We start from the raw sequence: 27,785 nt of genomic DNA, 5'->3' as shown, positions 1-27,785 counted from the left end.
GCCCCCGGCGGGGTGACAGCCCTGCCGAGCGCAGCCGCCCCGGCCGGGGCTGCGGAGCAGCGCCCGCTCCCGCCTCGGCCCGCTCGCTGCCGGCTCGCAGCGGGGCCGCCCCGCGCCCGCCATGTGGAAGCTCAACAAGAGCAGCAAAGTTCTGCTGGACGACTCGCCCGAGGAGGAGGAGACGCGTCCCCGCGGGCCGCCGCCCGCCGCCGCCTTCGCGGCCCCCCAGGTAGGAGCGCGGAGCCCGGTTCGGAGGGGTCGTGAGGCTCGGCCCCGCTCCCGCTGCCCTGCTCTCCGGCGGCATGAGTAATCACTTTTCCCACCCTGGTGTGCCGGTAGGCTGGCCCTGGTCGGAGCTGGGAGTGTTTGAGCGGATCGTGCGACTGTCACCCGGTTTTTTGGGGTGCTGACTGGCCTATCCAACCCTGTTTCCTTCCAGCAGCCGGCCTCCGGCGTTTCTGGGACTTGCTGTCCTTCATTCCAGCGGCTTCCTACCGCAGGGTACTTTCTCTCCCAACCCTAGGCAGAGGCACTGCAACCCATGTGTTAAGCACAACACATTAAACAAGGATGTTTAAGAGCATAACTTTATTTGTGTAGAGCCCTGATGTTTTGGCAGGATTGCTTTTTTCTTTGGTTTTACTAATAGTAGTTCACTATCTTTAAATAGCTGCAATCTTGTTTGAAAGCTTTTGTTGTTTAGTGTTAAATTAAATACCAACAGTGATTTTCTCAAGAAAAGTAACCTGAAGGGAAGGATATCAGTTGAGTATCAGGAGAAACAACTAAAAAAAATATTTGTTGACTTGCTTTCAAAAACTTGGTAGCAATTAGGTATCCATCCAGCTCAGAAGCCTGTTACACTGCCCCAGCTTGGTTGCTGATCTTCTGTTGCCACAGAGTTACTTTAGATATTGAATGAGAGTAAGCAGTTGCCTCTGGTTGCAAACCAGTGAGGTTTATTTTCAAAAAAAGGTACTAAAGCCTTCCCAGCTTTCTACCCCGTGTTTAGCTTGCCTATCTTGCTGAAAGAGCTGGAGTGTGTCTGGATAAATTATCCTCACCTTGAGTTTCTGGTTGACAGGTGCTGTGAGTTGTCAACACGTGTGACAACTGCTGAAAAGAGCCTCTCCCAGTCACAGCAGTTATTCTCTCCATCTTCCAGTAGCCACAACCTCCAGTTTAGCCTTGCCTTGCCCTTGCCCCTGCACAGTAAACAGTAGAGCCATAGCCCTTGCTCCTTCCTTGGCAGCAGCCGTGGGGAGTCCTATCATAGCCCCTGCAGACTTGTTTATCTCCTGAAACCCTCCTCGAGCGCCAAAGGTCACCGAAAACCTCCAGTAAATCCCACTGACTCTTCACTGCTCCTCTTCTCTACCACTACTGATCGAAGCCCCCTTTGAGGCTCCTGACCGTAGCCTCCCAGTCAGAAGAGGATCCTTCAGACTTCTGTCCAGACAATTCTCCTAGCCCTCTACTGTAGCAGCAGAGGCTGGAGTTTGTTTATTTTACTTTATCCAGTCCAATTGTCTTTTACTGTCTTGGGCCTCTTTTCCATTAGTTGAAGTCTCAAGTTATAATGGTGATGACAATGGTTTTTTGTGCAAAAGGTTTGCATTTTTGTGAATTTTAAGAAAATTCCTATTCAACTACCGCTGAACTGGGATGCTGATTTTAGTGTTGAGGGGTGGCAGGAGAAAAATAAATTATTCTAAGTGACTAAAGGAAATATTCTTGAAGATAAAGGATTCAGTAAGGATAGCATAACTGTAGTGTAGTTTGGCACAGAGGCTAGAGTGAAGATTGTAAGTTATTAGTTATTTTGCCTGTTAAAATCAAAATATTTTGAAAGGAATGCAACACCCTGCCCAAAATCTTTAGCAGTAATCATTTTAGAGTTTATGCACACTTTAACGTAGAACAGACTGTCTAGAAAGCTCTGATTGACCCTGTAATTCTCATGATCAGGGCGGCTTTTAGGTCAGCCATAGGTACAAAACCATGGCTGGGACAGGTGTCAGGGGAACCAAATGCACTTGTTCAGCTTGTTGTAGCTGACCTGGTTCATGTTCCTTGCTTTTAGTATTTGAAATTTTTGATGTTTCATCAGATCCTGTTTTATTCTCCTAATAATATGATTGCAAGTGAGTGAAATCCAGTAATGTGTAGAGGGATTTGGTAATGATGTGCACTCTCTGCTGCTGCATCCTGACCTGTGTCAACCAACCCCCTGGCCTTGGAGGACAGCAGCACCATGAGAGCTTGGAGGAGTTCTGGGGGCAGTTCTTGTGGTACCTTAGCTGTGCACGGGGATGCCTCAGTATGTGTGTGAGTGTTGTTGTGGTACAGCCTGCTGTGAATGATGGATTACCTCATCAAGATGAGAAGAATCCAGGACGTCCCTGATTTCTTATTGTTAGAGCCAAAATCTAGATAATTAGTGTGAGTGCTTTTTAGTAAATTAGGAAGCCCAGTTTTAGATCTCATGCAGAAGTTGACTGTTAGATTTAATTTCCTTTTCTGATACATCATTTGGTAAAAGAGAAGATGAACCAGACTAATTGTGTTTTGACTTTGATTTATGATATGTTGTTTTCCCAACAACCATATTTTGTCTTTATTTTCATTTTTAATAAGCAATTGGGAAGAAAATCCTTAAGCTTCTACCATTCATGCTATAAATAAGGCTGAAACTTTTTACTTCAAAGGCAAGAAATTGGTAGTCACATCTATGTCATTAAAGCAAACCACATTGGAAGTATTTCAGTATAATGAAATGTTGGTGCTGTATATTGTTTCTTCAAAGCTGAGAAAGAGTGAAGGAGTTCTCACTGTGCAACCTAATAATTAGGACATCGCAGTAGCAGACAGCAAAAAAGAATTAGTCTACTATAAGTTAAAAAAAAAAAAAAGCCCAACACAAAAAACCCCTTTGTTACTCCAGAGAAATTTTAATCATCCTATTTAGATATGGAAGCCTGATTTGGGCTTAAGCAGACATTTGAACTTGTAGACGTTCATAGTTCTTAAATAGAAAAGCCTAGTTTGATCTAAAAAAAAGTTTTGACAGTCCTGGTTTTGTGTTATACAGAATGGTTTGATTTTGTTCCAGGGGAGAACAAAAACAAATTTTAGAACATGAAAATTGCAAGGGAGGGAACTGTCAGCCTCTGGCCACTTTTTAGCAAAAGTTTTTGCATACATTCAAGTACTTTGAATTGTTAACACTTATTTAAAATAGTAAGGTGTTTCCTGAGATAAGAAAGACAAGTAAATTTTGAAACAGTACTTGTGTAAATAAATGCGTGGATTATTGTGAGGTTTTTTTAGACCAGACAGTTCTAGACTGTATCGTAGAAGTTAATTTTCATTTATGCTTTGAAGCATAAGTATTTTTAATTTATGCAATGAAGGTGCTTTATTCACTTAAGTTATAATTAATGCATGAAGGTAACTTGACATGCATAAATAGTACACAGACATGAGATGAAATTAATGTGTTTTGTGTGTGTCTCTCTAAAAATATGCTAGAAATGTACAGTGGTGCATGCCAAACTTGCGTTCAGTTTGGAATACAGTCATTATGTTAAAAACTGTTTTTTTGGAAAGGGAAAACTGCTGGGTTTTGATTTCTGGAGGGCATTGTTTTGGCAGTTGTGCTAAGTTCTTCTTGATGCAATCCTCCCATCTAATCAGTTCTCAGAGATGTCAATGCTGTGTCAATATCGCGTGTAACTCTGACGTAAAATGGAACTCCACATTAAAATACATCTATATATTAGGGGAGGGCATGGGTGTCAGGCTGACCTATATTATCTAATGAAACTCTTTCATGTAAAAATATTTCAGAACCCTAGCCTTGATCTGTTCTCCCTAGTTGTATGTTTTTTTATGTTCAAAGAGAATATGTGCAAAAACATGTTTTATGCTGAATTTTGTTTAGACTTGCTCAGGATGTTTGAAGGTTGGCTATACAGAATTTTAGTTATCTCTTTTAATGAAGATGTTTAAGTGTCTGGTACAATTTTAATACTGGCTTTCATCTTGGAATGAGTTGAACTCAGACAAGCCCTGCAGAAATGGGTGGGAGCTGAGCAGCTTTTCTTGTTTTACTAATACGTTGAATAAGGGTGTTTTTAAATTAAAAAAAAATAAAGTAGAAAATGTTAATCCAGCTAATGCCTTTCTTTCACTTTCTAGCCATTTCTTTGTGTCTCAGGCTTTGCCTTCAGTACTCTAATAATCCTAGCATACCTTCTCCTCTCTGCTAGTCTGGTTTTTTCCTCTTCACTGGAGTGGTTCTTGTGACATTTCAGTGGTATTTTCCTGGCTAAAATCCATCACCTATATTCTGTCATCATTCTTGAACATTAGATTGTGGTACTGTCAACGAAGACTTTCCTGAGCCTTCCTTGGCCTGCCTTTCTTGCTTTTCCTCCTTCTTGTCACATAGAATCTTTCAGCAGCTTCTTGAGTGGGTCCTGTTTCTTTCTCACAGTCTTTCTGGAGCTCTACAGAGCTGACAATGTCTTTTGGGGCTTTCAGCTTTCTAAGTTTTAAGTCCTTTTCATTTTTGAACTGCTTCACATTTTAAGTTATACTGTCATTTTTTACACAGTTGACTGGGATCAGATCTGTTTCTCACCTCTTATCCCCTCTCTGTTGACTTATTCTGACTCTTAAAAGTCCACAAAGCACATATTGTCTGATTGGTCTTCTATTACAGACACCATCATTAAATATTTTTTCTTTCAGCAAAGCCTCTAACCTGCAAATTGTCGGTGTTTTTTATCTATTGTGTGAAAGAGAATTTGTGTCCTAGACTTCACTGTTGTTTCCTCCATGAATTCCAGGTCAAGTCTGCTTTCTCCCTCTCTCTCTCTCTCTCTCTCTCTCTCTCTCTCTCTTTAAAAATATTATTATTTCTTACTGTCTAGACAGTTGAAATTCTTGTGCAGACCCTCACTTGCCATACTGATGGTGATTACTTCCTCTGCAGTTTCTAATACCTATCTTGTGGTTTCCCATCCTCTAGTTCCTGTAAATTCCATTGCTGATATTAATGTTGTTGCTTATGGCATAAAGTTTAAGACCTCCTCATCCTTCAGATTCCATTTCTTCAGCTGGCCTCCCTTTGTTGCAGGAAATTTGCATTTAAATCTCTGTCCTTACTTTCAAGGTTTTTCTTAGTCCATCCCCTTCCTCTCCCCCATTTGTCACTTTTATCACTTGTATCTTTCCTGGAGCCTGTTCTGCTTTACTGGCTCTGATTGCCTGGCTTTGCCAGCAGCAGCCGTGTCTGCCCTCCTCCCCTCCAGCCTAACACAGAATCATCCACTCCCACTGATCCACAGACCCACCAGCATCTCCTCCTCTACAGCTGTGTTGAGATCTGCTTTCCCTGAGTTATTTGTTGCATCTTCTTGGGGTTTTGTGAGGTTTCTGGAGCTATACTCTCCTGCCACTGCTGGACTTCCTACCATAAATATACAAAGTAAAATTAAATGGTTTTGAGAATGAATGAATAATTTTAATTCTTTACTGTTAAAGTAGGTTTATAGTCCTTTCCTTGCTTTTATAGAAACTATTTGCCAGACAGTGTGAGGACATCCATAACATAAGTAGGGTTACTAGAAGTTGCTGAACACTTTACTAGATAGACTTTTTTTCAGCTCTGTCATCATCAAAGGTACATTTCCAACAAGTTTTGCTGCTGGTTCTCTGTGAGGAGCTCCAGGAAAATGTTTGTGTGATCACTGCACGTGTGATGAAAGCCACACATCAAATGGAAGCTGTACGTGTGCTGCTGAACACTGTAACAAAAAACGATGCATTCAGCCCGTTTTGCAGAAACTGTACTAGGAAAATATGGCCATTACTCATCCAAGACCTTTATTGGAGACATGTAGTTTAATGGCAAATTCCATGACTGAATAAGAATTGTATGTCAAATACTGGGTTTTTTTCTGGATAAGAAATGAGCAAATATTAATTTCTGCTATGGCTAAGTTGTTAAAATAACTGACAGATTTTCAGCTGAAAATTTCATCAAAATTGTAAACTTCACTGAAATAGTTGAATTGTTACAGAAATTGAATTAAAATTTACTATCTGATCTTAGTTGTTTCAGCTTTGACACTGATGGTTTTTTGATCTTAATACAGCTGTTTCCATTTCGTGAAGGATATTTGAAATATTATAAATTAAGTAAAACTAAATTCTTAATGACATACGTACTTTAAAAATATTTTAAGGTGATTAATCTTTAATATTCTTCCAAAAATATTTCAGAGAAGCAAAGTCTGAGTAAGATGTACTTACTACAGAGATGTAGTAATGTGAACACTTAATAGAGTAACCTTGTTACAGAGATGTACAGTACTCTTACTGCAGAGATGTACAGTAATGTGAACACTTAATAGAGTAACCTTGTGTATTGATGTAAAAACAGAGCATAGGAACCTGGTGTTCCAATGTTTCTCTTTGTAATGCCAATAAAATTCAGAACTACAGAAGTATTCTTGTGTAAATACTTACATTCTGAAATTAATCTTCTCTGGAACATTTGGCCATTTGTATCAATTGACAGTAAAAATATGGAAATAATTTAGATATTCTGTTTTAAAATGTAATGGAATGCGAAACAATAACTGAAGTGGTTGAATGAAACAGAGTTTGAAAATGCTAAGCAAGTTCTTAACAGCTGTGGATGCTAAAGAAAAGAGCATCGTCTTTATTATGAATACTGAATAAATTAAAATTGTTTGGAAGATGAAAACCAGTTTCCCTATGTTTTCACCTCTCAGTTGGTCTGGTGAATGGTAGGCAGTTATGAGAGACTGGAGCATAGAAGATGGAAGAATTTTTAAATATGTTGGATGGGTTTTCTCCTGTAACCTTTCTGGGTGAAGTAGTCACCCACACTTTTTAAAGTTAGTGTAGTGAAATAAGTTGTTTTAGAAATGATCTGACAAATTACATTTTAAAAGCATGTTTCCAAATTAGTGTTGTCTACAAACTGTATGCCAAAATGAAATTATATTCTTCAACACACTTATATTTTACATTTTCTTTTTCTTTATCAACAAAAGTGTTTTCAGGTTTACTGAAGACTGGAAGAGGAAACTTGCAGCATAGGAGCCACTGTCACTATTTAGGTAGTTTATTGTTATAATAAAGATGCTTTTTCTAAGTGTGGGAAGCAATCTGGTGTAGGAAAGTATTGTTTATAGAAGAGAAAAAATGAGTTTAAAATACCAAATTACTCTTAAGCAAGACTGTAGAAATGCCTGTGTTAATACTTTTCATTGGTGACATTAAAAGGAAATTTTCAATTTACACTATCTGCCCAGATGGCTGGTTTGGTTCACTCATTGCTTTAGGGACATACAAATGGAAGACTGAACTCTAGCAGTGGATGAAATAGGGACAAGGCTGATCACATTGTCTTGATCTTAGTCTAGAATATTTCTGCCAGAAAGGAGCAGAGGCAATTCACAGTTCAGCACTGGAGTTTTTCTGCTGAACACATAGCCTCATGTCCAAGAAGAAAGTGATGTATGACTGAGTAATGCAGCCTTTATTTGTTAAAATTGAAAACCTTGTTTTTCCTTAAAGGCATGTTCAGTTTTGTGTGGGTGTTCAGGTACAGTTCAGCTTTGTTTTTCAGCTGTGTTAAGGGAATATGGAAACTAGTAGAGTTGTTTCAGTGCCCGTTTACATCTGATCACTGTTGCATCCATTTCCTATCTCAGAAAGCATATATCCATGCATTGAATTGTTTCAGGTGTGTATTACAGGTACAGCAAAAAATGAGGCCAAATGCCACTGATCTTCTACTGATAACTTTCTTCTTACTCAGCATTTGAGTGTATTTTGTATTGGTTTCGATTCAGTTCTAAACTTAGATAAGCAGAGTGGCTTTTGCATCAATAATCAGATTTAGTCTTGTTTATTTCATTTTAGGTTATATTAAAATCCTTCTCAAACCCAAGGAAATATTTTCTTTTCTTAGTTGTATTTTAAGATGGTGATCTGGCTGTGTGATCTCCTCTTCCCAATCAGTGTTGTTTCTGGTCAGGCTGTGTATATGTAGTTGTTCTACTGTTTGGTTTGTAATCAGTGTTTTGGGAATCTTTCCAGCTTCAGAGGTTGACTTTCAGGTTTGTGATTTCCTGAATGATTTTTAAAACTTTTTTTAACCCTTCTCCTCTCCTATCCCTAAATTATTTAGTAGGGTTTGTAGAGTACTGGAAATTATGTTAAATTCTTCCCTGGAGTGTATCTCTTCAGGTGCTGTTTGTTTTGGGATTTTTTTTTCCACTTAAATGATACATTTGTGGTACATAGTCACATTTGCATTTACAGGCATGACTACCTAGACTTTATATTACACTCAGTCCTTGATGAGATGTGATGATAGGCAGAGGGGATGCAATAAGTCAGTAGAAGGGTGAGAATTTGTTCCAAAAGGACCTACTCTTTTAACAATAGCTTGTTTACTCTTATGTTTGCACAGCTAATGTTTGTGTGTGTATGACAGGAAACTCCCACAACTGGGCAGAGAAAATCAATAATATATCATTTTACTTACTAGAGCACAAGAAGGGCATGCAGGACGAAATGATGCTATTTCCCTTAACTCTTTGATGTTCAGCATTCTTCATCTTGGCCTGAATTATGAAAGTGAGTGATCTAAAGAGACTAATTAATTACTTTACCACAAAGGAAGCTGAGGGAAGCAGATTACAATTTTGATCTCTGTACAAAAAGGTTTGTGTGCTAGTTGAATTGGTCCCTTGAGTCCCTTATGGTTTGCAGTATGTCCAACAAAAGGGCACTTGTTTCCTTATGAAAACACTCTGTGCATACCAACCTTCCCCTGCCAGAACTAGAGGGCTATTCAAGCTGCTGATCAGAATTTCCCACTAGCGTTAGCATTTTCACCTAGAAATATCTTAATACTGTAATGTAGTCCAGGTTTTTCTTTTAAATGGAAGTAAAACAATGGATTGCCATACCTGTGAACCAACCAGACTAAAACATACTGAAATTATTTATAAGTGTTCAGCATCACTATGTGTTATGCAGCATGATAAAGAGTGAAGATGAGCTTTTTTGACATATAGCTGTACAGTAGCTTGTCCTCTAAAGAAAATTGATAAACCAAATCGTAGGCTTCCTCATCAGAGTGGTAACACAAGCAGTGAATTTGTATGAGGAGAAGGGTGTAATAATATGCATCACTTAAAAATACAAATATTCTGTGGGTAACAAGGGAAGATGGATTGTAGTGATGTCATCTTTCCTCCTGGGTTCTTCTCAGTGGTGGCACAAGTCCCCTCCCTCTGCTCTTTTCCCCTGTATTTTTTTTTTTAATACAAAGCCCATCCCTCCTGCAGGGTGCACAGATCCCTCCCTGCCATGTGGCCCACGGCTGGCTCTGAACCCCTATACCTACTCCTCTCACACTCTGTTCTTGCCGTGTGGCATTTGTCTGCTTCTCTCTGCTTCCCCGAAGGATGGATTTTCTACAAAACATTTTCAAATCTAGTCTGTTGGAGATGACTGAATGCAAACCTACAGACTGTTTTCTAGCAAAGCATGGGATGTATGGATGGACATCACAAGCACTCTGCCATTATCCAAGTCTCCTTTTTCTTCAGCAGTGTATTTAAAAGGATAATATGAATACTTAATTGGTTTTCTGCCCCAAAAAATGTATTTTAGGGATTGGATTCTCACCAGTTTTTCTTGAGGGTTTAATGTATTTCAATCTTTGTATTTCATCTCTTTAAACTTTGTGTTGTCCCCTTACCATTAGCCCGGGTTGCATGAGTGTAGTTGTGCAAACATGCGTCTCCTTCCTTAGGAGGTACCGCTTTGTATAACCGTGAGTAGTAACACTGTATTAGTACAGAAACAGTCCTAGCTGCCCCCTTTTAAAAGAAGCAAATAAATACCCCTTTTTGTCTACTATTTATTGTTAGTTGCATCTTTTGTAGACAGCGGTATTCACATTCTATTATGCTGACTCCCTAGCCCAATACACTGCTCTTTGCATTCGTGGTTTTCCCCTAAAAGCTTTCACTGTGAAAATGCCTTGCACTCTTGCTTCCTTGTGCTTAGCCTTGCTAGAGGCTCTGTGCCTTCACACTCCATCTTTTCTCTTCTCTCTTCTGGAACATGATATCACTATGCACTTTCATAATTTTATTTTCCTTTCTAAGATACTTGGAGAGCTGGAAGAATTAAAATGAGAGGTGTTATTTCTTTCAAAGGTACTAACAGTGTCTTGTTTGTTCTGGAGATAGTATTGTTGGTTATTGAAACTAATAGTTCTGCCAGCTCTGGATGTCTGAGAATTTCTCCTCTTACCATATTTCCCCTTGGAGCTTTCCTAGTTCCTGTTGGTTTCTTTTTGTTCTTGGGAAAAATTTGGATAAAACAGGTGATGCATTCTCTAGCTCTTACCGTGTCCTAGCAGAGACTCCATCATGTTAAGTTTAGGACTTTGCAACCTCATCCAAAAGCTGGAGAGCTGAGAGTGTTAAGGGGAAAGAGACTTCTGAATAATGTGTGTGAGCTGTTTCCATTTAAAACATGGTCAATGTTTCTTTAAAAGTAGAGGTATAAAAAAGCCAAAAGAAATCAAAGCAGTTGAATTTAATTTGAGAGAACTGCACAAATCTTAACGTTTTTGGTATCCTATCTACAATCCTCCTGTGTTAGACAGCTAACGAATTCGGAAGTTAAGTAACTTGTTGAAATCCACAGGAAGCAATAGTCTCATTTTAAATGATAATACGAGTTCCTGACTTTGTGTTCTACCCCAGCAAGTAAATCTAGCTATCTACAGCTCATTCTATTCCAACATACAAATATTATTGAAGTATAGAGAAATGCTCTCTCCTTGTCCCTTGTATAACATAAAGTATTGCCTGTAAAGTAAGTGGAAACATTAGTATGTAAATAAATATATAAAAAGATATATAATAAGTAAATATATTAAAATAATGCATGGGATTTGAAGCTAGTCTGTCAAAATGAAGCTGATACCTCTAGGTTCCCACATGACTAGAAATAACATAACACTTTTGTGCTGGTTTTCTCACCTCTTTCTGATGCCGTTAGCAAAGTGAAGGAGGCCTTTGGCAATGCATAGGAGCCAGGATAATGAGTGCTTTAGGTGTCTTGGGGTATGTGCCTGTGGACTGCATATCAACTCCCTAGCATTTACTTTAGTTGAAAAGGAAGAAGTTGATAAATTTGATTTTTAAAACAGTAAGTGGCTGACATAATCAATATATGGACCAGAGTGAATACTAGAGGTTTTGTGAAACTGCTGCTTCAAAGACACTTTGCACTTTTCTGTTTTAATTCTGTTTTTTTCCTGAAACTAGGGTTAAATATTTTTGGTCATATGTAGTCATATGTTCTGGCTTTGTACTTGGGACTGTTTGTATTTGTAGTCATATGTAGAGAAAAAAAAAGGGTAACATTTTTCTCACTGAAATACAGAGTGAAGAAATTGAAAATTGCAGAATTCCTGAATTCTGTCCCACTTCCTTTATCTTTGACCTCTAAAGTACTCCCAGCAATGATCTTACTTGCCATGTCTTGAAGAGAGCACTCATAGTAACAGGAGGGTCTGACAATACTAACATATCAGCTTAATTCAGAGATGGACAGAAATGCTTCCCTACTGAGTGGCCTTCACAGGCATTTAGAACTCTAGTTTTCTTCTGAAATCTACAGTTGTGCATGGAGGGGAAAGAAATGTGGAGGAAACTGTTGCTTTGAGTTAAGGAAATCTAGGGCTTTTTAACATGAAGGAGGAAAAAATCATGGGACATTCCTCTCCCCCCAGCCCACAGACAATGCATAAACATCATCTAGTACAGTATTTAGAAATTCAGTGCAGATCCAAAAAATTAAGATACTGCCATTAAGATAAAATCAAACTAATTGGACTAAATTTTTTATGATGTAAGGTTGTTTCTCTCTTTGTGGTATGGGATTTTGGTTCTGTAAGGGTTTGATTTTTCATAATTCTAAGTGTAGATTTATATTTTAGTAGTGGTGTTCACTTAGTTTTGTGTTGTAATCATGTTTTGTCAATTTTCTTTTATGATGTGCCAAATAGAATAAAAGCATTTATGAATAGTCTAAAATGTGTCAGTGCTAATTGTCAAACCAAAACTGACTGTGGGCCTTTTTTATCTTTATCCTTCTTTTGAGAATAAAGACCAGTTTCTTCAAGATGAAGTTTCATCTTCAGTGTCACATCTTGCAACAAAGGTAAATACCTGCTCTTGAAAATGTAACATTTAATATAATATATATTTCAGTCCATGTATATTAGAAAGTTGCCAGCATTTCATGGACAGCTGATTAAGGAATTTATATAGTTAATTGATGATTTTATAATTATGTATGATCCTTGGTCATGGGTTTCTCATTGAAGTAATATTAGTAGTGCAGGATTAGTTGGAAAGCTCCCTTTTTTACTTTCATTAGTGGGGGTGGGAAGGCATCCTGATTTTTATTTTTTTTCCTCCCAATGATGGCTATTAAAATACAAGATGAAAATAAGAAGCCACAGGAATTACTGAAGTCTAAAGAAGCACTAAATTCTAGCTGTTACTGGCAATAAAAACATGAAAAGTAGAAGAGTTTGGGGTTCTTTATTCCATTATATGTCCACTGGCTCTCTGACCACAAGAGGTTAAGGATTTTCTTTTGTATCTCTTTCAGGAAAGAGAAGTAGGCATGCAAGTTAATTTTTTTTTACCTTGATATGTGTCCAAGAATCTTCTTTAATGTTCTTAAAATACATTAGTAGAAGATGAAAGAAGTGGAAGTTATTATGATAAGCTAGAGCTTGTTTTGAAATTCCATAGGTATAAAGAAAAGTATTTTAAAATATGTTCATTAGTGTAATAGGATACTTTACATTAATATGTATAAACTGAACATCTGTCTCTGTTACTTCTTTTTGTTCTACTTCAGATGCAGCATGATTTTCCTTGAAAATAGAAGTCAGATTGTACTATAGCTTTTTGTAACCTTTTGAAGGATATTCTTCTTTATGAAAACATAAATTATCATATATTTTATACCAAATGATAAACGTTTAGGGAGAGAATCTTAAAACTAATCTATTTTCTATAGAAACATTTTTTGCCCCTTTCTTAGTCAGTCAGGAAGGCTTAGTAAGTGTGTGTTCTGACTTAAAAAACCAGAAATGTCACCAGATAAAACACTGCAGTATTTTTGTCTTTTAAAATAAAACCCTCGTCTTAAAAATGTATTCTCAAGAAAGCACCTTATCCTTCTCACCTTCTTTCTAAAAGCAGTTCTGTATTTTATTTGGTTGTTCTGTTGTCTTAGAAGCTGTCAGTGTAGTGATATTCCAGAAATTCTAAATATTAATATGTTAATAAAAGGCTGATTAATTGCATGTGTGGCCTTTCCAGTACACACATGTCATGAATAAAGTAGTCTCCATGTTGCAACCATGTGGTGATGAGCAGCAGAATTCTTGAAGAAGGTAGTGGATGAATAGTGTGTGTGTGCTCCTTGGGGAGACAGCCTTTCTGGTCTCTTAAAGCCTGAATTTTAAGACAGTGTTGATGCCCATTTGCAGAGGAAAGCCTTTGGGTTTGGAGGTCTAAAAGTGGGAGCTAGTCCTAAAGGCTGCAGGTGGAGCTTGGTGAATGGTCTTAGATCCTGCTTTTGCAGGAAGCTGCCCACTGAGCCCTGAGGACAGGCTGATTGCAGTGCTGAATTTTTCTAGTTCTCACATCACAGCTCTCTTGAAAGGCAGGTATAGGTCGTTAAAAAACCTCATGACATCTCAAAATGAGGAACCATGAGGGCTCCAGTGGTGCTCTGCAAAATGCAGAAATCTGGAACCTGTGTTCACACTCTGCCTGGACATGTGAACTAGAGAGCAAGTCCTATGAGGAGTGACTGAAGGAGCTGGGAGTGCTTAGCTTGGAGGAAAGGAGGCTCAGGGTAGACCTTTACAACTACTTGAGTGGAAGTTGTAGGTGGGTGGTGGTTGGCCTCTTCTCCCAGTTAGGCAGCAACAGGACAAGAGGAAATGGCCTCAAGCTGCATCAGGGGAAGTTCAGGTTGGACATCAAGAGGAATTGCTTCACTGAATGCATGGTTAGCATTGAAATGGGCTGGCCAGAGAGGTCGAGGAGTCACCATTCCTGGAGGTGTTCAAGGAACGACTGGATGTGGCACTCAGTGCCATGGTCTGGTTGACCACCTGGTGTTCAGTCACAGGTTGGACTCAATGATCTCAGAGGTCTCTTCCAAACTAAATGATTCTGTGATTCAGCCTCTGAAAACTCAGTCTTTGGGGGTCTCACTGCCATGCTCAGATTCTGAATTAAAAGTATAGTAGAAACTTCATCTGCAATTTTTAGGCCAGATTTTGTAAAGAGACAAATTTTGAGAAACAAAATAGATTAAGAGCCTTCATGTACGCAAATCCATGGAACCTGATGAAATACATTTGTAGGTCCTGCGGGAGCTGGTGGAGAAGTGGCTAAGCCACTATCCAGCATACTTGAGAAGTTATGGCAATCTGGTGGGGTTCCCACTGAATGGAGAATGGAAAACATGACCCTGATTTTCAGAAAAAGATGTAAAGAAGACCAGGGAAGGCTGGTCAGTCTCATTGCTGTGCTAGGCAGGGTCATGAAGCCAGTCCTCTTGGAAACTCTTCTGAGGCTAACAAAAAATAAGGGGGGAATTGTTGACAGCCAACATGGCTTCATTAAGGGCAAATCATGCCTTTAAATTTGATGACCAACACAACAGTGTTACAGCATTGGTGAATGAGGGAGGAGCAACTGATGTCATCTATGTGACCTTGTGCAAAGAATTTGCACAATATCCTTGTCTTTAAACTGGAGAGATGTGGATTTGACAGATGGATCATTCAGTAGATAAGAAATTGGCTGTACGGCCACATGCAAAGAATTACGGTCAGTGGATTGATGTCCGAGTGGTGGCCAGTGAAAAATAATGTTCCTGAGGAGGTTGGGTTGGGACCAGGCCTGTTCACCATCATTGCTGGGGACATGGACAGTGGCATTGAGTGCACCCTCAGACAGAGGTGGGCCTGTGTGAACTTCGTAAAGTTCAGCAAGGCACCGTGCCAGATCCTGCAGCTGGGTGGTGGCAGTCTCAAACACAGGTACAGGATGGGTGGAGAATGGATTGAGAGCAGCCCTGCTGAGAAGGATTCACAGGTGTTGGTACACAGCAAGAACCATTGCTCTGCACATCAGAAGCTGGCTGACTTGAGAAAATCCCCCCCCCACCAGTGCTTTAATATCTGTAAGACAAATTTGGAGGGGACTTAGTTTTTTAAATTTTGATTATCTGTCGTTTTGCTTGTTTTGAAGAGGTTTCCTGTCATGTGGGAAGAATGCTTCTTTAATTAAAATGGATTGACATTTTTTTAACTGTTAAACACAGTTGTAACTTTATTGAACTGTGGGGTACTTATATGGAAAATTATATCTCTAGCTTTTATTTTAGCTTCTTTTTTTTTAGGGCAGGAGAGAGGGAAACTGTGGAACAATTATTTCTTCTCAGTCAAGGTCAAGAGGAAAATCTTTTCTTTTTGTTTATATTTATAAAAAAATTCTACAAGTGTTTTGTGAAGTGCCTCTACTTAACTGGAGAATTTTGATTCACCAGTTGTCAGTCCTCTGTGAAAATACTTGTGAAGGTCTGCTGAAACACGGTCCAAATATAAATTTCTGGAAATCTCATTTCATACATGCTGAGCAGTGCCTTTTTAGGATTAGCTGCTTAACTACACGATGGCATTGAAAGTGCTGGTTCTCACTGCAGGTGTACAGCAAGAACACCCTGTAATTGCTCATTTTGCTTGCTAAGACTCTGTCATGTGGCTTGTTCTGGCCCGCAGAGAGTGATTTCTGTGCTCCAGAGCCCTGCTGGCCTGGCAGTCGGGAAGTAGAAGAGTCTAACAGGAATATTCTGAAAGCACCAGTACCCAGTCCTAATGCAGTCAGGGTAAATTCAAACATACTTGAATCTCTTGCTTTGTAAACTGCTTGTCTTGTACCTCTAACTCTGTGACCCACAGCTGGTTATTCTTTGACTTGATTGAATTCTGTGCTTTTTTATCTCTCCCATTAGAAGATGTTAAGCTGTATTAACCACATCCATCTGATGCACAAGTTTACCTGTTTTTAGTTAAATTTACACCACTTTCCTCTTTAGTATATATCTCCATCTGCATACTTTTTTTGGGTGCAATAAACTTTTGAAATTTGCTTTTAGTACCGAACTACTTTAGTTTATACCAGCTGTTAGTATTCCTGGTTTGTTGCCCTTTACCCTAATATTTCATTAACCTTCTTGCCCTCTAGCAGAGCTCTAATTATCAACTGTTTACCTTTGACAGTAAAATTAACTGAAAAGGCTTCCCAGTGATGCTTTGCTGTTTCCCATTAGACTCTTGGATTGTTCATTTGCCTGTTTACCTATTATTACCTATTGTCTTTGCCTGTTTACCTATTATGGGAAGATAGTAATGTAAACATCAGAGTTTGTTGATGTGGTGAAAAATGGTGTCCTTAAAGTAATTTTTGGTAATAATACCTGTCAATTTTGTAGGAGACCTCCAATTTAAGGGGTCCTGACCCATTCTGGGGCATTTTATAAAGTTAACTATTGGTAGACGTTTGTTCCCTGTTTGTTCCCTTAAAGAAGGAAAAATTGCAGTCAACATATACAATTTGTATACAGTTAATTCATTTGAATCAATACAGGTAACAGCTGAAGTCTTACTATGAAGGTTGAGGTTAGAGTGGGGTAGGGGTTTGGTGAGAGCCATAATGTATGTACAGAGCTCTGATTATGGAAGAAAGCTGATAGATGACTGCAGTTTTCAGAGGGTGCTTCAGGTGTTAAAATAGTTGCTGCTACAAAAAAGGTGCTGTTGCCCCTAAATTCCACATGCTTTATCTTTAATTAATTGATTCTTAGCACTAAGAATGCAAGAATGCACCTAAAAGAATGCAAGAAATTAGGGAGTTAGATTTCTGCTAGCTTAAGTTGAAGCAGTTTTCCACAGCATCACACAGGTACAAAATCATAGCATAAGGAAGTCAGTATCAGTGAGCATGGAAGGGCCTGGGTTGGCCCTTTTCAGCAGCAGTATCTGATAAGCCAGGTCTGCCTCTGTGATCCCCTCTCTCTGGGGATCTGTCTGACAGATGGGCACTGATACTGAAGCACTGGCAAAGCAGAGGGAAGAGGAATGAGCAAGAGAAACGGCAGACAGCTTGACCAGGGACACAGACCACATCCTTTGCATGATGTTCTAGGAGGGACTGCTTGTACTCCCACTTTCAGAAGATACACTAATTAAATGGTAGCTTTCTCATGGTGGAAAAAAAGTACTTCATAAACTAGAAGGAGTTAAAGGAAAAGAATCTGTGCTCTGGTCTTGAGCTCTTAAGATACCAGTTGGAGCAAACTGTGATGACTTTTCAGTAGTTTGCCAGTTGATGGATTAATATGTATGTTTAATTTCACTTTTTACTGATTCTTTTAGGTGATTGCACAGGACATTGCTGCACAGGTTTTCCCAGCCTGAAGTGGAAGATACAGGAGAAAAATTATTAATTGCTGTGATAGACAAACTGCTATGAGACCAGCCTGTATTTCTACTTCAGAGAATACTGAAATGGCTTCTTGAGAAGTTCCTGCTTTGTTTCTCATTGACATTTGCTGCAGTAGACTGCAGCATCCAACATGGTCCTCTAATTCTAACATCTGGTCTAACCTTTGTAGTCAGCAATAGTGCTCTCTTCCTTGATAGAGGTCCCCCCCTTTTTTTTTAGCTGTCCCATGAGCATTTCACTGAACTTTTTTTTAACTTTGTTTGGAGTGTACGCCTGGTTCTATCAGTCAGCTTTGATTTTCAAAGATCACCTACTCCAAGCTGAAGCCCAACCCATCAGGCAGAGAAAGAAGGAAAGGAGGGCATGAATGTGATATTCCTGAAAAACCTCAGACATTAAAGGAGGCATTCTGGAGGTGGAAGTAAGGTCAAGTGACCTGAGGGGAATATAGATACACTCTTTGAGTATGCAGAGATGGGGTTAGGAAGGATTAAACCCACTAGAGTGAAAGCTGTTGTGCAACAAGAAAGGTTTCTGCTTGTACACCAGCAGCAGAGAGAGTGTGAAGAAGATGGAGCCTGACTGTTCTCAGGGTGCTCAGTAAATGGGCAAGAGGCAATGGGCACAAACTGAAATAGAAGAAATATAATTTAAAAATAAGAACAGTATTTTCACCATGAGGACATTCAAGCCAAGGAATGGGTTTCTGTGGATTCTCCAGCTGTGGAGATACTCAAAAGCTGTTTGTCCATGATCTTTAGCAGTCTGCTGAGGGTGACCCTGCTTAGATCAGTGGGGTTGGACTAGAGGTCCTTTCCAGCTGTAAAGGAAGGAATTTATGTGAATTTTGGATGTTTAATTATTTGTTTTTCCAATGACACAGGTAAAAGTAGATTAAAGATATGAGAATATAATCAGGTCAGTTACTTTTATAAACCTCCTAGGAAATTTTAGGAGTAGTACTTTTGTGTAGAGAGTTACATCATAAAAATGAAATATTGAGCTTCTCTCAGTGGATTGATGCTTTAAAGCTATATCAGTACTGTGTCTTCATACTTCAAAACTTTAATAGTTTTACATAAAACAGGTCTCCAGTGTGGTGAGAACTCCGCTTACTGAAGTGTTATCTTTGCTTACTGACCTTCCTTTGACATCCATTGCAAGGAAGCTGATTGTTCTGGGATATGGGTCTTTCTCCAGGTGCTCTGTGAGGTTGTGAGTGATTCCCAACTGATTTAGATTCTGGCAATCTGTGAGTGTGGCAAAAGGAGATGGTGTTCATGGAGAGCATAACATGGCTGGTGTGTAGGCCTCTTCCCCTAAGATCAAGAATCATTGTCCTGAGGTATTAGAGGGTGCATCCCTTTAAATAGGGGGTATTCGTATATGAATCTCCTGTCTGAATTTTTCTAATTTTTCTTGTGATGGTTCCCAGCCCTTTTTGGCTATATAGCTGCTGCATGTCAAACTGATGGTTCAAGGGAATGCAGACTTCAAGATCTCCTTCCTGAGCGGTACCTACCGGCTGATACAGTTGTAACTGTTCCAGCAGCATTCATCAGTTGGTTAAAAGTGTTTAAAGAACTCTGAAAAGAAACATGGAAATGCAGCAGGCTGTTCTGAGGAATTTTGTTATTAGGTGTCAGCTATATGACAGCAGTAGTCAAAAAACAAGATTGTTGCCTTAAAAACAGTTCAGTAGTTACAAAAAAGCTTCTGGAAGTGCGAAATGTGTATTTGACCGCCTCCTCCGCTAAGGTTTTGATTCAGGAGGATGCTACCACTGGCAATCAAGAGTGAGCTGTTGCCCCTGGTTGGTGCAGTGAAAAGATCGGTGCTGGTGCAGGCAGGTGTTGAAGAGCAGGCTTAGGCATGGGAGGCAGAGGTTCTGCTTTCACTCTTGCCCTCCTGATTTCTCTCATCCTAGTCTGTCTAATATGTAGTGGGCTTTGTGCCATGAGTTATATCACATGTTGGCAAAATATGGTTTACTTGGACATTGGTGTTCTTATGCAGATTATCCTGACAGTGTTTCCTTTGGAAACCCCAAATAAGTAGTGGAAGTGAAATATTTAGCATACTTTTCTCCTAAGGACTAGTTAACAGAAGGAATAAATCAGTTACAATCTGGGTATTAGCCTTGTATATACCTACCAAATACCATGGACATGAAAATATGGAAGGAATGGTACAAGGTGTGCATAGACAATGATTTACATACAGATGGATAGAGTGCAGAGATTGTACAAGTTTATCCAAAGACCTGCACATTAAATAGAAATTTTCTCATTATTGTTCTTAAAGATATCTGTGAGTCAGAACTGGATAAATTAAATTAAATTAAAAAAAAAAATCTAAAGTTAAAAAGTATAAAAAGCTTCTGGATTTTTTTTTTTTTTTTTTTTGAGGATTGCTTGGGTATTCATACAGTGGCAAAGGTTGGGATTGCATTGGCAAAGTATGTATGATGTTCTAGATTAAAGAAGGTGTATGTACAGGTATATCCTTTTTGTTACATTGAATGTGTGTGTATAAATGCTTGTCTCCAAGCATTTAATCAGTGTTGTTCTTTAAAGGTACATATAATTTAAATGAAGCCTCTTCTATGTCTTAAATTGCTATCTGAAAACTAGTAACAAGGTTCTATTTTTTGTAATCAGCAAATTTGTTAGATGGAAATGACTTCATCATTGTTATGATAAAGCATCACTTTTGAAAGAAGGCAGCTTATCTATGAATTGCATCATCCAGTTTAAAGGGAAAAAGAGTTTCTAAGTGCAGCTTGTAGCTGTGTTTTTGCTTTTGGTAGCAAAGGTTCCTTCCCCAAAAGTCCTGAAATAATAGAATTTTAGTAAGATAACAGATAATAGAGTCATTGAATGGTTTGGGTTGCGTGAGACCTTAAAGATCATCCAGTTCCAACTCTCTTGCCATGGGCAGGGACACTAGACACAATTGCTCTAAGTCCCATCCAACCCGGCCTTCAGCAATTACAGGGATGAGGCATCCACAACTTCTCTGGGCAACCTGTTCCCGTGCCTCACCATCCTCAAAGTAAAGAATTTCTTCCTAATGTTTAATCTAAACCTACCCTCCTTCATCTCAAGGCCCATTCCCCCATGTCCTATTACTACATGTCCTTGCCAAAAGCACCTCCTGCTTGTCTTGATGGCTGTGGCTTTGTTTTGATTATTATACCTCATAATGTATAATATTTTTTAATATTATAATAACTGACTATCACTGCTGTTCTTACTAGATCCTGTGAAGAAGAGCAGCAACTTTCATATTCTGTGCTCGGCACATACATGTTTTTGTGAGCATGCTATCAAAGTAAAAATAACCCATACCTAGGTATTTTGCCTTGAGGGAGGGAGAATCAAACCTTTAATAAAGTTTAAAAAGTAATTTATGCTGTATGCTTAATGGTCTCAGTAAATTTAGAGAACACACTGTAGTGCACCAGTGCTGCATCATACATTGCTTGGGTGAGCCAATGCTCTTACCCTTCTTGCTTGCAGGGCAGTAAGTTGTAGTTTGGTGATTATAGAGAGGGACAATATGTGTAAAGCAGGTTAAATCTAAAGAGTTTCATAATGTATGTGGCTGTCCTGTCTGTTGACTCTTTCTAGACATGACAGTTTATTTCATTTCTTGTCTACTGAAGCTCTTTACACTGTCTTTAAAGCTGCCTAGATTCTCTTCTTACTGTGATACATTAAAATGGAGCCTAGCTGTACTCAATGACACCACAAAACCACCCAGGATTTGTATTGTTTGCTCAGCAAGGGAGAGCTCTTGCTGCAATAACCAGGCATGGCCATCCTCTGCAGCTCTTTTCCCAGGCATGGCCATCCTCTGCAGCTCTTTTCCCAGGCATGGCCATCCTCTGCAGCTCTTTTCCCAGGTATGGCCATCCTCTGCAGCTCTTTTCTCAGGCATGGCCATCCTCTGCAGCTCTTTTCCCAGGCATGGCCATCCCCTGCAGCTCCATGGAGTCGCTCACTGCCAGCAGCACCACGTGCAGGGGACAGAGCCACTGCTGCCTGCCAGCCCCAGTGTCAGCAGTGTCAGCCCCGCTCCGTGCTTGCCAGTCTGTCACCCACACTGATGACGATTTACTTCTCTCTGTAGGTTCAAGGTGCAAGTTTCCGGGGCTGGAAGGAAGTGACATCTATGTTCAATAAAGACGATGAACAGCAATTGCTAGCAGGATGCAAGTCTCCAAAATCCAAGGGGTGAGTAAAGCCATTTGGTCTATCTGCTATTGAAATACACTATTAAAATACAGAAAACATCTGTGCAAAGTAATGATGCTGAGAAACAGCAGTGTCCAACTGCTGGAAGTTAAATTGACACAGAAAGTTTTATGGGCAAAGCTATAGATACATTAAGCTTACAATGAATAAGGCTTGCTGTATTAGGAAAGGATAGATGATGTTTTGAACATTTTTATGTTTGTCAGGAAGAAAAAGGAATTTAGCTGCATAATTATTTTTTTACTGTAGAAAAGTAGTAAAGGCTTGTGAGTGAAAGGGTCATTCTCACACTTTCACTTTCCTCTTAGGGATTAATTATAGTTGAGTTTACAAATTCCCTTTTTTACATGCCTTACTCTCTCTTTTGAAGTCTTACTACATCTAGAAAGGCCAAGTGGAGTAGCTGTACTAGGATCTGCAAGTCTTCCCTGTTGGCACTGAGCTGTGTTTTGGCCCAGCTGTGTGCTGGTGTGGTGAGGGCAGCTCCCGGGACAGAGCACGCTTCCAGGACAGACCATCTCCCTGTTACAAGTATCCATAGGCTTCACCAACGTGTGCTACCTCACTGCCTCATTACAAACCAAATATACCACATAGCAGTAGATCTCTTCCTGCCAAATATTAGCTTTGATAAGACTTGCTGTAGCAGGCTTTGTCTCCAGTTTACTTTGAAATAAATATGTTTCAGGATGCAAAACCACATATATGCATATGGGGGGGTGTATGTATATAAATAAACAATTTAGAATATAAATCCATATATTTAATTTCCATTTGAGCCTCTTTCATAAAACTTCACAAAAGTTCCCATCTACTAACCCTGTGCAATCATATGGGTTTTATTGAGATGCTAGGCTCCTGCAATAATGCTTTGCAATTGATGCTGAATGTAAGAATCAAGTAATACATGAAGAGAGCAGAAGTATGATAACAGTTACCACCAATGTAGAAAGCTGTTTTGGTATTACTATGAGAACTGTTTTTTTTTTAAGTTCAGGATATTTTTCTTTAATTATATACCACATTTTTTACTTTACTTTTAAATACACGTGCAACTTTAAAGCGTGCTATTTACAAAATACCAGAAAAGTGTTTGGAGTCTGGCTGGTTTTATCAAGATGAAAATTCTGAGGAAGCATAAATTCAAAATCTGGTAAAGGAAAAGGGATTTTTAAAGGTATTGCTTGAGTTACTTCTGTTTAAATATGATAGAGCTAAGCTTTAATTAATGGAACAAAGCTTTTTTAATATAAATTTTTAAAAGAGATTCAGTGGTGTGTTTAGTTGTGGCTAAGGAATTGATATGCTACTACAGATAATGTTTTCTATTTGCTTTTTAGCTCATTGAACCTTCAAGGTTGTTCACCCCTGGTGTTCCGTCTTCCTGGTGGCCCATTATTTATGCATAAATATTTGACATTCTGTAATTCAAATATTTCATGCTGGAAAATTATTCAGGTTGAAGATTCTTAAGGGGATAAGAAAAGTAATAATATGAATAGCATTTCAAATGTCTGAGAGAGAAGTTCCATTTAGTTTTTGGGTTTGGGAGGGGCATTGTGAAAGTTCTTACCAGAAATACAAAACAGCTGTTATCATGTTATTGTGTGCATCTTTATGAAAATATTAATAAAAAAGCCTGGCATCTTTAAAGTCCTAATGCTGTGTACATCAACTGTTTTAAGGTATAAGGTTTAGCTGTAAGGTGGTAGCAGGTATATGAAACTGAGTAACATAGTGAGTGTTAAAGCTGGTGTTAGAACATTGTCATATTCCTTCTACTAGTCTTTTTTTAATTTGTTTTTGTTTGGTTGGGGTTTTTTGGTTAAAGTCCTAAATTGTTCAAACGCATCCTAAAATACTTCATACATTTTCAAAGGCAGCTCTGTGGAGTTCACCCCACAGGAGTGGGGTGGGGATGGTGGTGTGTCAGTTCTCTTGTAATAGAAAATGACCATACTCAGTCCTCTTCTGATTTATCACTGCAAGATTCCGCTGTGTTTAGGTTTATGTGTATGTGAGGGCGTTTTTCCTGAAGCTGACAGCAATGGATGTGCTGCCACAAGCTGACAATGATTAGCACTCCTGAAAAACATAATTTAATTGAATGTTTATTAATAACTACTACATACATTCTTAAATGAAGGAATTAATCAGTACATCATTGTTATTTTCTAGAACAAACCTAAAATTAAAGGAAGAGATGAAGTCTGAAAAGAAGCCAGGTTTTTGGGACAGTTTGGTGATAAAGCAGAATGTTCCATCTAGGAAACCAGATGAGATTGAGGGATGGGAACCACCACAGATTACCACTGCTGACTCTACCAGTGATGCAGCAACTCCTTTAAGTGACTATACAGCCTGGTCAGGCTGGGAAGATGAAACCAAAGGCTCCACAAAATACACAAACCTGGCCAGCTCAGGAAACAGTTCCAGGTGGAGTATCAAATCAGCTGGAAAGCTGGTTAGTATTAGACGTCAAAGCAAAGGTAACCTTACTGACAACTGGGAAGAACTAGAATGATACTGGTAATACTGGTGAAATACTTTATATGTAAGAAGAGAACAGTTCCATGATTTACTCACATGTTTAAACCAAAATCAAATCTGCTCAATATTGCACCTTTATACAGTACTTTGTTTTATTCCGATTGTTACAAATTTTTGCTCACCTGATAGTAAATTTTCTTATTACATTGTTAATAGCTATGTTTTCCACACTGAAAAAAAATAGAGAATCTATTTTGTGCCTATATTTCACATTCAGACTCTGCAGTATGTCATGTTGTTGGATTTACCAAAAAAAAGTTGTAATTCCTTAGTGAATGTATACACTGGTTGTAAATTTGATTGCCTTATGAAGGAACTGCCACTAGCTTGAGGTCCTGCTTATTTTCTGGTATTTGAGAGCCATTCAAAATTTTAGTTTTGATGCTGTCCCTTCTTAACTAAGAATACCAATCTGTCGCTTGCAGGGAGAGTGCTTGTCCTTAGTACTGTTTTCCAAATCTTCAGCCTCAGCTTATGCTTCAGCTTGTGCACACAAGATGCTTAGTGTCACATTGTGCTGTACTCTGTGTGACATGGGAAAATACTATTCTGATGTAATTCCTTCCATTACAGAATTGTCACCAACAGTCGGGTCAAATGGGTCTTCCAGAGCTGGGGTACTTTGTGTTTTACATTTTTTTCCCTGGGGTTTTTTTGGTTGTTGTTTTTTGTTTTATTTTGATTGTGTTTGGTCGTTTGCTTATTTTTTAATATTGAACTTCTTTTAACAAAGCTAAGGTTCTCATTTTTTAAGATGCATGCTGTGCCAAAAATAGAAATTTTTGAAAATTTGGAAAACAGCATTGAGTAAAGTGTAAGATGATCTTGGTATTCTGGAGGAATATTGAATCTGGATGTAGGAATAAGTTGCTTCTTATGGAAGGGCATATGTTTTCATTTTTTTACAACAGCTGATCCTTGTTCTACAAACGACTTTTTTTTGGTTTTGACTGTGTTTTTCCTTCCTTCCCACTGCATAACCAATGATCAAATTATACTCCAGCATTTTCAGGGTAGCTGAGTAACTGAGCCATTGCAAGTATGTGCATGCACACAACATTTTTGTTGAAAAGTTCCATCTTATTAGCTTCTGATACTTTGATTTTTTGGTAAAAGAAGGTGAAATGTTAAACTTGAGATTTGAAATGTATATATGACTAATAAAAGTGCCTCTTTTTAGCATATTGTCTCTCACTAGTGGTGCAGCTGATGTCAGATCCAAAGTCAGTTTCTGTTTTGTTTGTATGACCCACACAAAGACTACTTTAACATTCATGAATAAAAATCAAACCAAAAGTTTCATAAGAAACGAACAGTAGGCCTTTTCTGTCCTGATTGTTAAACTGGTATAACAGAACTGAAACTTGACTGTCTAGCAATGTGGCCAGTGCAGTCAGAAGATGAAGCTAGCGTGTCAGAGAAAATCAGCATTTTTACAAGAAAGTGTAGACCTTTATATAAATGATGTCTTGTAAACATATTTTTGCAAGAAGCTTATGCTGATGAAAAGGGATGCATGCAATTTTTTCTAAGCTTGTTTCTGTTACTGCCACATTACTCCTCCCTTAGCCTGCTCTTTCTCCTCCTTCAGTTCATGTGTAGTTTTCTGGCTTGCAGTTCCTGCATAGCTATTTTTTGGAGATTCCTGCTGAGATGTGCCTGGAGGGAAACTGTAGCAAAATGGTTTTAGTAGGTTGGGGTTTTTTTCCTGATATTGATAGGATGCTAAAAGACATTGTTCTTAGGTTTACCAAAAAGAATGGTGATGTTTTGTGCTGCAAAAGAGAATCTTACAACTGGCAAATATACTTGTAAAATTTGCATTAGATATTAAAAACTATTAATAGGGGAGAAAAAGTTAGCATTTATATTGCATTGTTTAGTGTGTGAGTAAACTCTATTTTTGCCTTGAGCAAATGTGTATGCTGAGTTTAATTATAGGAAAGAATTAGTATTCTTGGGTATAGTATGCTGCATTTTATAGTTTATGGAATATCCTCTAAGGCATGAGCTAGTATTTAATTTGGTTGTTGGTGCTGATCTGAAAGAACAGAAAAAGATCTGTTAGCAGCCCTTAATATTCTCAAAGATGGACTGAGAACTTTTAATTTCACTCCTGAAGAAACTATTTATACTGTGACTAGTAAGGGTTTTGCCTTGCACATTATACTGTCAAGTGCCTGTTTCTCACCTTGATGATGTGTTTGATGCACAGCTTAACTGCAGTCTTTTTCAATTTGTTTTTAGATGTATGATAAAGGATATGCTCACAAATATGAAGCCTATTATAAAACAAAAGTGGGAAATTGAGATATGTAAAATTCCAGTTTTGCTCCTAGTGATGAAAGTTTTGGTGTGCTTTTTAAGTGATATTTCCTCAGAAATAACCATTTTAAGGATCAACATTATTAAATTTAATATAATTTATTGTTATGCTTTAATAATGTATTTGTCTGTTGAGAACTCACTAGTGTGAGCTTTCTTTCTCTCATGTTTATAAGTGTGTCTGAATTTTCAGAATGGGGTCCTTTCATCTCTTACCTTTGTTAGATGCTTAATTACATTAAATGTTATGAGCTTAAGCTATACACAGCTCCATATGTGGAATAAGTGTAGAATATGTCCCTTAATATTTGTTTTGAAGTTGCAATTCAATCTATGTGAAATGTTTTAGAAGAAGGTAGCATTAAGATGGTATGATAAGATTGCACAAAATAAAATATAGTTTATATTGCTTTCTCGTAGCCAATCTGCATGACTGTTGGCGTGGGTTTAACGGGAATTAAAAGCTTTTTGTGGCTGTTACTGGTCACTTAGCTCTGAGCAAAGTCCTTTCTGAGTATTTTTATTTATTAGCATCATTTGCAAAAAGAAAAGTAGTATTTTCCATATGAATAAAGATTTAGTTTGAACTGAAACACCTTATTCCTTGACTTCTTTTTTTCCATTCAAATTTGTCATGTGAATATGTTTACATTTGCTTGGACAGGTTTGGCCACCACAATATAAGAAAGATAATTAAAATATTAGACAGTGTCCAAAGGAGGGCCACAAAGATGGGGAGGGCCTTGAGGGGAAGCTGTGTGAGGAGCAGCTGAGGGCACTCGGTCTGTTCGGGCTGGAGGAGACTGAGGGGAGAGCTCGCTGCAGTTACAGCTTCTTGTGAGGGGAGGAGGAGGGGCAGAGCCTGATCTCTTTTCTCTGTTGACAGTGACAGGACCCAAGGGAATGGCCTGAAGCTGTGTCAGGGGAGGTTTAGGTTGGGTATTAGGAAAATGTTCTTCACCCAGAG

General features: G+C 38.6%; 1 protein-coding gene across 2 annotated transcripts; it reads left to right on the top strand.

Moving 5' to 3' along the window:
* On the top strand, nucleotides 1-27,405 carry LOC121345170 (testis development related protein). Of its 2 annotated transcripts, XM_041421777.1 has the most exons (4): nucleotides 1-229; nucleotides 12,241-12,300; nucleotides 21,819-21,922; nucleotides 24,122-27,405. In XM_041421777.1, the coding sequence occupies exons 1-4, from the start codon at nucleotides 122-124 to the stop codon at nucleotides 24,465-24,467; spliced, it is 618 nt and encodes a 205-aa protein (XP_041277711.1). In that variant the 5' UTR covers nucleotides 1-121; the 3' UTR covers nucleotides 24,468-27,405. The 2 variants fall into 2 exon arrangements, with proteins under 2 accessions (XP_041277711.1, XP_041277720.1); XM_041421786.1 differs by lacking the exon at nucleotides 12,241-12,300.
* The last annotated feature ends 380 nt before the right edge of the window (nucleotides 27,406-27,785 follow it).

This window comes from Onychostruthus taczanowskii, unplaced genomic scaffold, assembly GCF_017590055.1.
Source record: "Onychostruthus taczanowskii isolate IOZ18803 unplaced genomic scaffold, ASM1759005v1 scaffold11, whole genome shotgun sequence".
NCBI classification, from domain to species: domain Eukaryota; kingdom Metazoa; phylum Chordata; class Aves; order Passeriformes; family Passeridae; genus Onychostruthus; species Onychostruthus taczanowskii.
The sequence above is the reverse complement of the archived record's forward strand: the minus strand, read 5'-3'. Positions and strand labels throughout refer to the sequence as shown.

Coding starts and splice junctions, on each gene's coding strand:
- LOC121345170 (XM_041421777.1), top strand. CDS start 122: ATGTGGAAGCTCAACAAGAGCAGCAAAGTTCTGCTGGACGACTCGCCC. Junction 230..12,240: donor CCGCCTTCGCGGCCCCCCAG/GTAGGAGCGCGG, acceptor CCTTCTTTTGAG/AATAAAGACCAGTTTCTTCA. Junction 12,301..21,818: donor TGTCACATCTTGCAACAAAG/GTAAATACCTGC, acceptor TTCTCTCTGTAG/GTTCAAGGTGCAAGTTTCCG.